Below are 13,125 nucleotides of genomic sequence, written 5' to 3'. Positions count from 1 at the left end.
GTCGCTCCGTAGAAAAGAAAAGAAGAAAAGAAATCGTAGGTAATCGGTTAGATCGATGTGAAAATTCATCGAGAAGAGAGCACGAAGAAAAGAAGAACAAATATATATGACTTTTCTTTTTCGAGGTGCAGCGTGGGAAACAGTATTATCAAGGCTGAAAGGGTTAAATCGAATTTGGGCATTGAATGAAGCGAGCAAAACGTTCTTTCCGCCTTCTTGTCAAGAGACAGAGTTATTTTTCTATAAGAGAGAGCACACAATAGATGTAGTAGAATGGATGAACGAATATTTATGAGAATTTTGCACCGGATCGAGGTGCAGACCGCGAGATCTGTGCACAATTTTGGTGTATTGCGGCTCGTTCGACTGGACGACCCCGTCCATATAGCGGAGACGATCAGAATTTTTCTGGTGGATCGAGGTGCTTGAATTAGAACTCTCGTTTCGAAAACAAAGCAAAAGAAGAAAAAAAAAAGAGAAAAATGGGAAAATATATATTGTGAAAGACGCAATAATATCGAGGAAAAATATTGCGGAAGTGCGGATACGATTGCGAAGATGTCGTTAATGAGAAGAGAAGAAGAAGAAGAAGAAAACGATTCGCTTTAATTCTATCACGCTTTCGTGTCGATCGCGTGAAGTGAGAGCAGCCATGTTGCTCGAACCGATAATTCGAAACACTTGTACCATTTAATTCTTCCTTTCGTTTGTTTTTCTTTTTTTTTCTCTCTCTCTCTCTAATTTCTTCCTCGAAAAATACTTCTTTTTTCTAACGAATGAGATCGGCTGATCGAAAGAGACGAGCACGCACCTTGACACAGACACAGAACGCACAGAAAATGATTTCCACTCACTGAGAATACGGTGTGTTACGTCCATTAATTAAGCGAAGTAACGTAACGATGTTACGTCCATTAATTAAGCCAATCAAGGAAACCGAAAGGTAAGGTTCGCGCGGTGTGGAGGCGGGGACCGGTTCTTTTTGCCAATTCTCTCTCTCTCTCTCTATCTCTCTTTCTTTCTCTCTCTCTTTCTCCCCTCTCTTTCTCACACACACACACACACACACACACACATTGACTAACTGCTATTTTGTCCGTTTCTTTCTTTCGTTTCTTAACAAGCTTCAAACCCTACTTTTTTTTTCGAACCAACTCTTTTCTTCTGTCAATGGCAACCCCCTTTTTCTATTCCCCTTTCTCGAATGCTACGTTCTCCGTCTCTGTTTATCTTCATTCGTCCATTGTTTGTCGGGTGTTTAATTGTATCTCGAATGCGTTCTCTTTTCTCGAAACCCCTTTACACCAGAAGACGTCACGTTTTCTATGTTCCAAATTCCTCTTTACGTCCCACGTAATCACTTGTGGACATTTCTCACTCGTGACTTCGACGACAAAAGGCTTCTCTACTACCCTCCACCTCCACGCCGCTTGTTTTTCTCCTGTTTTCTGATCAGAAACATTATTTTTCTAACGCATGCTTCTATGACGTAGCGTCACTCTTGTAAAGTTTATGATATAATTGTACCAGTTCCACGAGATCAAATACGTGTATAAATATGAATAACAGGGTGATCCGTGTGTCGCTTTAACGTTTGAAAGTTCAACGAACTGTTCCTGTTTCAATTATGTCTTTATTTTTTCTATGATAAAAATGTAAACTTTGCTCCCTCGTGAATTTTTCCGTAACAAATCTTCGAAGGACAAATTTAACAATTATTCAACTTTTAAATGATAAAGCGACTTATGGCCCACCATGTATACATTCATATATATATTTATATATACACACACACACACACGTACGTATTATATATACATACACGTATACACATATATTATATATACATATATATATTTCGTACATATAAGTAACGAGGAAACATCGTAGTGTGAGATGATTATGATTATTATTTAGGTGGTAATAATGTACGAATGAACAACGATGATAACCCTTTCGAGATTCTGAGAGATTACTTAATCTCTAATCTATCACAATTCCTTCTGAATGCGTCAAAAGGTGAAATTCGTAATTAACAATAGTAAACTATGTTACAGAATTTAGAAAAAATTTTCGTTACACTTGCAAATACGATAAATTTCCGTCTGATTTCTCTCCCTTTCCTCTTCTCTTTATCTTCTTTTTCTCAAAGCTCGTAAGACTTTCTCGAAGGGGTTGATCTTTGTTGACAAAACCAAGCACAAATGTCGGTACCAAATGTGCATTATGAATACGTAAATTTAATTCTCGACGTACCTCTGAAACACGTACACGAAAATACACAAACAATAAGATTCCTCTCGTCGAAGTGAAAACGACGCAAGGGAGTGTAAATTTTTGCGCATTAGGTACGACCCCACCAAAGTAACACGCAGACACACGTTTAAATATTATATCGGAATTCTCTATTTTAATCACGATTTTTCACAGTACAATTTACGAACGCCTTTCTCATGCACCACGTTGAATTTCTCAAAGAAGAAAAAGCAAAAGAAGAGAAACACAGACACACGTACATACGTACAATTACGCTACTCAAGGATAATTAAAACAGAGTCAAAGCTGCTCACATTTCGACGAAACATAATGATAATAATAATAATGCTAATGATAATAATAAATGATAATAATAACAGACATTGAATTCTAATCGCGTCGCGCGTTGCTCAAAATGTACACGAACTCTCGAGGTAATTAAGAATTTTTACGGACAAATTTCTAACCCTTTCTATACACGAACGAGATCAAAATGAGCTTTTTCACGCGAAGAAAAAAAAGAAGAAACAAACGTTTGTTCGCGATTCAACGTGGTTGCAATTATACCTCAACAACGGTCGTGCCTAAGGAAACGAGACAAATTTCAAAAACGAAAAAAGCGAAAGTAAAAAAAGTGACGATTACGAGATATATATATACGATCGAATGAAACCTGGAGAAAAAGAGAAAAAGTCGGAAAATTATGATAAATTTCAAGCTTGAAATTTTCAATCTCCCCAAGTTCCTTGACCTTTCGAACTACATTTTTACGCGGAGCTAATGGTTTGTTCAAGTGCCAAGCTTTTCGACCAGTGTCTTTCCACGAGAGTATTGCAACGCAACGCGATTCTACTGAAATTCGATCATTTTCTCGTTTACCATAAATTCAACGACATAATCGTGAATATTTCCACAGGCGTTTTCTATCAGATTTGAGAGAAAAAGCAGCTACGTTGCGTCGATTTGTCGAATTTCGTTTTTGCTGTATTCGCCATTGAAACGGACAAAGAGGAAGCTTTCTCTAGGGAAAAGTTGAATAAGGTGTTTCACGATATTTCACGTATTTTAATATAACAAAGACGATTTCGTAACGCCGCATTAGAAACGCCTGATCAAGAGGTAGCAGGCGAGAAGTCCTTTTAGATTGGAAAACAGATCGATACGCGAGAATAGCCGATGCATACGCTCGACAATGCACATAACTCTTCCAGGTTGCATTTCGAGGAACATAGTGACACAGAGGGGGAGAGAAACCTTGTTGATCACACTAAAAAAAAAAAAAAAAAAAAAAAAAAAAAAAAAAACGTTGGTTCGATGTACTGAATGTATTTATGTATACGATGTAAAAGCTGTTAACTGGCCGACAGATTAAACAAGCATGTCGATTAGGAGGACGGTTTTGCTATCTGGAATTCACGAAACCTCGAACAATCCTCCTTGACCTCTTACCGAAAAATAATTCCGATTAATTCACATGTGCGCGGTATCATTTTCTTGCAAATTCCTTGCTTTCGTTCGGCAAAAGAAAGAAAAACAAAAAAAGAAGACACTTTCCTCCATAGTAAATTCTCTTCGAAGGCTTTCGAAGACTTTGCGAACGTTTTTAGCTTAAAGACACAAACAGCTTCAGGAATTCGGCAAGAAGACAAATTTTTCGTTACACTTCGCATAACGGGGTATCCTCGTTTAATTGGTACACAGGCTCGGATGCCAAGAAACGCGTACACGCAGCAAAGACAATACGTATTGGCGTGGATACAACGGGCGATATTTTCGGTAGCTGAAATCGAGGGAAATACAAGGACTTTTGAAAATTTATCGTCGGGGTTGGGTTTGCAGAAAATCATCGACGGAATCTCTGTTTCGATTTCGTAAACGAAATGAAAATTTCCAAACGTAAAAGAAGGGGAAGATTAAATCGTAAAGCGATGTAGCGATCCGGAAATGATCGTCAGGTTTGCAGAGAATCTTCGACGAATGGGTGTTTCGATTCTACAAACGAAACGAAACCCTCGTTGGTGTAAAAGAAAAGGAAGAATAATTAATCGTATCGCGATCTTTTGTCGCGATTCGATCGAGTCGCTCGAATTTGATCGCGAAGTTGGTTCGTTGAAATATTTATAAAGTATCGATGCGTGGTTCAATCCGGATTACAACGACGTAAACAAGAAATTTGCAATGCAGAAATGTGAACCCCAACGTAGCCATTGGAAAATCTATTTACACTTTTACGATCGTTTGTTCCTCGGTTGAATTATATCAATGGAGCTATATCGAAACATCGACGAGTCAACGTCCTTCTAAAGGGTTAATTATTCGTTAATTACATGTGCGAATTAGTTGGCCGAGGGTGTGGATAAATATGCGTTCGGTTGCTCGTATCGAACGCTACGTTTTCGTGCCCGATAGAAAAGAATGGAAAATGTACTGGGCGCTGGTAATAAAAAGATATCGTACGACGAGGGGGCAAAAAGGAAGGAGAGGGAAGAAATAACAAAAGCACAACGGTTACCTTGCATAATGATAAGCACGCGGGTCAAGAGACCGAGGCAATAAAGAGTACACATGCAGCGCGAGATATCGCGTCGATTAACAAGGTTAATTATTGCTGCGCCAGGATTAAAATTCGATAATTAATCGACCGGGGAAAACAAGTGCCCGAGACGATTAACCTGGTAAATACGAATACGTGGTCGGGAAAATTGGGTAGAATTTATTTTGAATAAATTAAGCAACTTCATCTCGCTGAAAAGAGAAAAAAAGACAGAAAGATTGCTTCGTGTAATTATTTTTAACAATGCTCCAATTATTCCTCCTCGTAATGCAAAACAAATTAATACATAAATGTAGCATGTAAAATTAAGAACTGAAATATTAACTCGAGGAAGCACGAGGGAGGCTCAAAAGATGTCCACAAAATTTTAAACTTCAGTTTTTCTTCATTAAATAATTTTTGCAGGCCCCAGAAATATACTCTTTTTTAAATTGAAATTAAGTTAAACCTTCCAATAGCTCGGTCTTCGTAGGGTTAATTTATATATCGAATGTTTCCTTCAAAAAAAAAAAATGAATATTAGTAGAACTGTTATTCTGTTTACGTAAAAAATAGAATTAAATATAAAATCACAATTTTCTTAATAAAATTATTGAGAATTAGATTATTGAGTTTACTTTTTTTTAATTGAAATGACATTATAGTTTCTAAAAATTTTAAATTCAACCTTTTAATACCTTTGGCTTTTCGCAAATAATTTAGATATCGAATGTTTCATTGGAAAATGAAGAATATTAGTGGAATTGTTACTCTGTTCGCTTGAAAAGTAGAATTCAAATATTAATTCAGCCATCGAGTGTTTCGTTGGAAAAGGAGACAGAAAACGAACATTCGTAGAATCGTCGTTCTGTTCACGTAACAGATAATAGAAATTATAATGGTTCGGCTGTTTCGCGAAACAGGCCGGGAGCAGCGGCGTCGCGACGCAATAAGGAAACAAGTAGCCACAGATAAAGTGGGACGAGTCCCATTTTGGCAATTCTCGAAAACCTCGACGACTTTATTCGCATGCCAGCCACGTGAATCACCCGGTACGAATTGCGAGTTCGACTTTATTTGCGTAACGATATTTCCGGTCGTGTTTCGGCCATGAACGTCCCTCAAAGAATCCTCTTTAACCGCCCCTGCGTCATCCTGTCCGCCATCTTTAAGCGTCAGCTGTTGCATGGCTCTGTATACTTACGTTCTCCATTCAAGCTTTACAATCGAATCAAATCCGTTCTATTTCCTCTTACATGTACGCCACAGTGGAAAATTTCACGCGACATTTTATCGGTCAAATCCACGGCAAAAATTGGAAACGTTGAAAAATTTCACCAACACGGTGCAACTCTAACCTCTAAACACATTCGAAAAGATTTTTCACGTAAGATGAAAACGAACCTGCTCGATCCTCCCCCTCTCTCTCTTTCTCTCTCTCTCACGTCAATTCGACGAAAATAAATGACGCGTGCCACGGGAATCCAAGTTCAATGCTGAAACGAAAGCAAACAGCTCTTTACGCGATGGCAGGATCAACATCCGGTGTTGAGAACGGGGCTCGACTAAAAATACCAAATCGATAGCTACACCGTTCGATAGATAGTGGATTGTACACGGTGAAAAAAGGAAAAGAAAATCGAACAACTCCACCGTGTGACTTCGAAACGAAGCTCGGTACCATTTGACGACAGGCTGTCATAAATCAAAGAGCAACGGATCGACAAGGCTCTGGCATCCGTCGTCGGTTCATAGCCGTGAGCGTCGCGACGCGACGCGCCGCTCGTCGATGCTATTTCGACGTGAAAATAGTGGGGCGTCTCTCTATTTCGGTCAAACGAGCCAGGGCCGTTCAGTCTGCGGCCTGGCTTCCTCACCAGGAGGCCGCGGGTCCGAATTTTCCATTTTCACCGTCGTGCACAAAGAGAGAAATAAAAAAAAACGCTCGTTCCAGACGACATCTGGAGAGAAGAGGGTAGCCGTAACGTCGAGGGAGACCGCATAACAGGCTGACTTTTTAGTCCTGTGCCTGTGAGAGACGAAAGATAAAATGTTCAGATAAGGTGGAAAGGTGGAAGAAATCATAACAACGACCGGTGTTTCGAACGAACTCAAACTTCTCGACCGTGAACTTAGATAAAAAGAGAAAGGGGGAGAGAGAAAGAGAGAGTTTTCTTTTTTTTGGAAAACGAAAGGATCTCGAAGAGGTAGAAATGTTGTGGTCAGAGCCTGACGAGGAGGAAGAGGCGCTACTATGCAGCCCTGCTCTGATGGCCAGGAGAGCCTCTGAATCATGGATCGTCGCACCTCCTGTGGAGGTACGAAAAAAAAATCCTCCGAATACTGTCGAATGAACCTTTCAAAGAGTTTTTTCTTAGGTCGAGATCCGAGTTGAGGGTGAACTTGACCTCTTTGGAAGAGGTTTTCTGTCTTAACTGTTTTCGTATAGTAGGATACGATTTAATCAAATGTGAAATCTTAGGACATTTTTTTATTATCACGCTTTCATTGTTTAAGGCAAACGTATGTGTTTCACTGGTACTGCTGGTTTTTTGTTATACCTTAATTGAATCAAGTTTTCTGCAACAGATTTTTCACGTGTATTTCACGACTCTTTCACCGTGTAGTCAAGTATATATTTGGAAATTTTCTTTCTTTGTTTGCTTTCTTGAAATTTCTCGTCAATTTATTACATTGTAAACTGATTAAAACTCCTAATTCGATTACCTATGTAAAAGTGTAATCCTAAATTGTTCTTCTATATGAAAATACGTACGATAGGTAAATTCAGACCGCTTTAATTCACGTATAAATTAGAGGAGAGTATACTGGAATAATATTAGACTGGAAAAATGAGAATTTTATTAATTTTATCGGTGAAAGATTTCACGTATTAATCATTGTGATACTGTGAGTCAGGAGGATAACAAAGATTCTTCCGCATAAAAGAACTTCAGTTACTCAAGATTCACCGGGAATCACAGAAATAGATAACCAGCGACTGTCCAGGGAGATTACCGCGGAAGAAATCGTTCGATAAGCCGAGGTTGATACCGCGCGGGAAGGATTCGCGGCAGAGAGCGCATCGGGAATAAAAGCCGGGCTTTTCTCCGTAGATATTGCGTGACATTATCGGTGCAATTTACAGTGCACTGGAGGAATAGCCTCGAAAGAGCAAAAGAGTCTCGTATGACCCGTGACAACAGATAGATGCGAAGAAATAAAACGAGTCAATGTGATTGAGGCTAATTAACGATATCTGAAGACATTATCGAAGAGGGGAACATGGGCGCCGGTCTAATTTTACGCTTGCTAAAACATGGGAAATGTTAATCGTTAATTTCTCATCTTTGAAGAATTATTTGAATTATTTTACGGAAATTTTTATGAAAATTTTCTTTTCATTTCCTTGTAGAAAGAGTAATTCATGGAAACATGATTACAGTTTAAAGGTCGATTACATTGCTGTTATGCATCGATAAAAAGAGTCACGTTTCCCGATTGAATAATCTCTTTAACCGGTTTCTTATCAATTTTTCCGTGAACTGAGAAGAAAAATCGATGACGAAGGTCAACGCATCGCGTTAACCGGGATTCGAATTCCTGGCCTTTGCATCATTATTACGTACGATTACGAGCGAGGTTGCACGTTTTGGAACCGGTCCAAGGATTCCTTGTCGTTCTCCCTTCGTCGCCCTGTTTTCTCTGCTTCTTCAAAATCTCCAACTAATGAACACGTAAACGTCCCCCGGACCTCTGAGCCGCGCCAAACAGAATTTCGAGCTGCCTGTGACATGGTACTGCGACCTTAAAACCATTCTGACTGGCGAACCTTAACCTTAACCACCATTACTAAAACAAAATACAGGGTGTCCTAAAAAAAACGTCTTAAAATTAATTTCAATAAGCAACTTTCATTGTAATTAACCGAAATTTTGCGCTAATTTCTCAAAAAAACGGTCCAAATCCTTGAAAGGAACGAACGTAAAACTAACTCTTGCTACTTCCTTGTGAACATAAACGTATCTTTTCCTGATGTTTCGTAACGGTCGATAAAAACATGAAATCTCGTTAATCATGATTCATCAGAGATATCTCGATGTTTCTTAAGTCGACAATTAAAACGAAAATTAGTATGGAAGAAGTAAATTGCCGAATTCCTGACACAAATGTGGAGATTGTTGAATAAAGGGCCTTTTATCGGTCCGACGACACTTCTTCACAATGTATACGTGCATCCATAGAAATAAGGCTTTATATACACGATCGATCGCGTTCAAGGGCCACCTCTCTCTCTTTGTTTCTCGTTTCTTTTCTTCATACAGGCGATGCCCGCGGCGGCAGTGTCCCTTCAACGAAAAAAATCACTGCCGGATGTGGCTCAACCTATTCAGTTGACAGCCACGGCACCGCTATCCAGGGAGGAAGTCAGTGTCCTGAGCAGCATGAGGAGAGAAGAGATCCGCAGGCAGATCGACGAGAGCGAGAGGCTCAGGGCCAATCCTCTGCTGTACTTGGTCAGTCCTCAGGTTAAAGTGAGTATCTTCATTGTCAACGTTAAAGAGGTCAACTACGATTTCTTCAGGAATTCACTTTCGTCCCAAAAATTCAAAATTCCAATTTGAAAGTTTTCAATTCAAAATGCAAAGTTTCGAATGCAAATTTCAAATTCCAAGTTCAACTTTGGACATCAAGTTGAAAAGGCCAAAATGAGTTTCCCGCCAGATGTTTCCTAACGGCGCGAGGTCTAAAATTCCGGTTCAATGCAAATAACTCCGGCCAGTTCTACATTACAATATATAATTACACGGGTGTCTAATTAGACACGTAAATGTATTTAAGCGGAGTGTCGTTCGATAATACCCCCGCAAGCGGTTCGCCGGGTAAAATGAGTGTCAAAGCTTTAATTAAACCGCCGCCGTACGGTCTCCATTCTGCTCGCCAAATTTATCCGGACCTTCACGATTTTTCGTGGTCCCGTAAATGAATCGATCCATCAACGAAAAGTATCTCAAAGAGATCTTACCAATAATGTAAATCGTCGCGAAAAAAAAAAAAAAACGAAAGAATATTTCAGGAAAACAAACAAGAGAACGAAATAAATTGTAGCCCCGTAGAATCGCAAATCGTCAGATTACGTAGATCATAGAATTAGACGCAATATACTGGGTGCCAGGACCTTGGAAAAAATGAAAGAGGGGAGACAACATCACGCTCGAATTGACGACGCAAAAACGCTCACTTCTTATCGGATGATTGCAAGAGTAGGTCGCACGAGTATCGATACGCGATTATGAATGTTTAATCGATTCAGCCGCTTCGAATATCCGGCCACCGCGGGGCATCCTTTGAATTGCAATCGTCTTGTATACATACGCAATTTTCTTTCCCGTGAAAATACGTGTCATCATATAAATTCATCGCTCGTCTTTCGACCTTTTCATTCCCTCCTTTTCACCCGAGAAATAATGAAAAGTTACAATAAAAATATTCTCAATTAAAACGATCTTCTCTTTAAAAAAACAACAACACACATCGTTCACGCTTGTTAATTAAAAACGTCGTTTCACTCGTAACACATACATACACTTCTTCAACAAATTATGAAAGCAGACCTTTCTGCTTGCTTATTTGCATAGCCAGGCTGTAAACTCCTTGAACTCGCTATGTTTTTACGTTAAAACATTATCACTTGTCCATGAATCTTTCACTAAGCCTTTGATAATTTATTCCACTGTTCTTGCCGTCAGTTTTCCCCTAACTTCCGCTCACGAAGAATTGCGCAACATTCGTACATTCTAAAATCTATTTAAAATCACCTCTCCCTTTACTCGCCAATTTATTCACGATTCCCCGTAAGATTTTGGCGGTAATAAGATTCACGATAGAAGGACGAAAGAAAAATTTCGTAAATAGAAAGAAAAAAGGAACAGGTTTCTGATTTCGACGAAAAAATTTGCAGGACTGGTTCTCCCGACAGCAGCTGGTGATGGTGGTGCTGTTCATCAACATATCGTTAGCCCTGATGTTCTTCAAACTGCTGACGTAGCAGCCAGCCGACGATTGGGTTCACGGGCTCGTGGTGGACGTGACCTGAGACGCGGGAGCGTCGCGACGCCCCGAGTCGTCACCGAATACAAGGATTCAAGAAACGATGAGGCGCGATCGCGTGGCCTCGAGCAAAGCAACAAAAATTAACGAGAGACATAAAACCGCTGAAAACGGCTTTCGAGCGATCCAACTCGGTCCCACACGGTGGTCAATGAAGCTTTTGGTGAAGAACAAAGAGAGGAAACGAGAGGAGAGTGGAACTCGGGGGAAAACCTTCGAGGATTCGCGTGGGACAAGGAACGACAAGGGACGAGCGAACACGATTTGAGAGGAAGAGGAATCGTTCTTTTTTTTTTTTCTCGAGCATCTCGACGTGTTCATGCGAGAGGGAGGGCGGCTTGTATTGTATAGAAAAATTAAAAAAAAAAAAAATAAAATAATGAACGAATCGCAGTCGAAATGACGATCTGGGGGATCCTTCCAGGTGAAAAGATTCGTCGATGTGGTTCAATTTTGGGAGAACACTCTTCCTGGAAGCTCCGCGAGAGTGACTAGAATGGAAGACGAGGAAAGAAGAGGCTCGTTTTTTTTTTCATCAGGGTTACTACCGTGTCCTCGGTTTGTACCCTGACACGCCTGTATCATACCTATTTTTACACCGAATATTTTAATAACTGATAAGATTAATATTTGTATGGGCTTGGACTTGTTAATTTGGTCCTAGCCCTAAAACACGGCGCGCACACACGAATCTCTCTCTACACAATTTTTTCCTGTTCTTTCTCGACGATCGACTCGAGCGCGGCTCTCCAACAAGAGACGACTTTTATACACGAGTGCTATATAGAAGCAGCTAGAGTAGAAGCGTGAATCGATATATTTGTCCCGGGGTGAGAATTCTCGTAAGGGGAGAAAGATGAAGAGAGAGAGAGAGAAATATTATAAAGGCGCGGACGATCGAGGTTATTTTTCAGGAGGGAATTTTTGCCACGCTTCGATCGCTACTTGAAACGGGGAAATGGCGGTATACGAGTTTTCGAGGGGTTAGAGACAGGTTTAAGGATATTAATTAACGAAGGAAACATAATAGGAGAGTTTAGGAGGAAAATAATACGACGAAGTTAGAGTTTCTATACAATTGTTACACGATTTCTACGAATTTGGAGAAAGAAACGAGAAGGGGAGCGTACACACGTTGTATTGATTAAACGTTACGATGTATTCATGTGTTATATCAACGTGTCCATGTAAAATGTATATGGGTGTTATGTGGATATAATGTAATCGTAAATCGTGCAGAATTCCTAAAGATGATACAACTTCGTTTTTCCGAAGTACCTTCTTTCTCGTGTATAGCCTTGCCTTCCACGCGGAACGAAACTGTACATAAGACACTTTTCTCCGATTTTTATATACACGTTAATTAGGGGTACGAGTGGCGACAGGAATGGAAAATTTGTCACGATTGGTATTTCTCGATCGAGAGTCACGCTAAGAGGGGAAGAAAAATAATAATAAAAATCGTGGCGAGGAGTGTTGCGATAAAACGTTGCTTATCACTAGTCGCAGCGTACAATTGTGTATCGTGTAGAAAAATGCAAAAAAAAAAAAAAAACAAGAACAAAGAGGAATGAATTAATCGAGTCACGAGGGATCTTCGACGAATCGAAGCAACTTAATTGAAGAATAGAAAATCGTATAAACTTTGCTCTTGTTCACGGAATCTATTTTACGATCGAGAAACTCGTTTCGATAATGAGTGTGCGATCTCAGGCGCGCGAGATTCGAATGACCAGCCTGAGAAAAAGAACGAACCTTTGTATTCGATCGAGAATATACGGCGAATTTTCTAGTTAATTGTAAAAGAGTGTAGGATAAATTGACCGATGAAGCGAACGTCTCGTCATTTTGTTGGTTCGTTCGCTGAAAATTAACGAAGCTTTTACAAGGAACCACTACTTGTAATCAACTTTTTCGCCACTTCTCTCGGGAATTCTGTTTGATAAAACGAAACGAGAGAAACAAATTGTCTTTGCGCGACGTATGCACGTATTACACGTCGACTTTTTTTTCACGCGTCGACACGGAGGTCGAGCTGGAGATCTTGAAATGTTTAAAAGATCGAGGATCGACCTCCCCCTGCGCTCGAGCGATCGCATTTTTCTAGCCTCAGGCATAGCTTGTACATCTAGGTGAATTTGTAAATAAAAAAGAAAAGAAAAAGAGCATTATGGTCCGCGACCGTCACAGTTAATCGTCTGAAGGAAGAAGAAAAATCCTCTTGG

General features: G+C 39.9%; 1 protein-coding gene across 1 annotated transcript; it reads left to right on the top strand.

Moving 5' to 3' along the window:
* Positions 1-6,640: 6,640 nt before the first annotated feature.
* LOC108574760 lies at positions 6,641-13,119 on the top strand. The gene is made up of 3 exons (XM_017937401.1): positions 6,641-7,107; positions 9,115-9,324; positions 10,752-13,119. Exons 1-3 carry the CDS (start codon positions 7,003-7,005, stop codon positions 10,836-10,838), a joined length of 402 nt encoding a protein of 133 aa, XP_017792890.1. The 5' UTR covers positions 6,641-7,002; the 3' UTR covers positions 10,839-13,119.
* Positions 13,120-13,125: the final 6 nt, after the last annotated feature.

The sequence above is a fragment of the Habropoda laboriosa genome, unplaced genomic scaffold, assembly GCF_001263275.1.
Source record: "Habropoda laboriosa isolate 0110345459 unplaced genomic scaffold, ASM126327v1 scaffold225, whole genome shotgun sequence".
Lineage (NCBI taxonomy): Eukaryota > Metazoa > Arthropoda > Insecta > Hymenoptera > Apidae > Habropoda > Habropoda laboriosa.
This window is presented reverse-complemented; position numbering and strand designations above follow the sequence as displayed.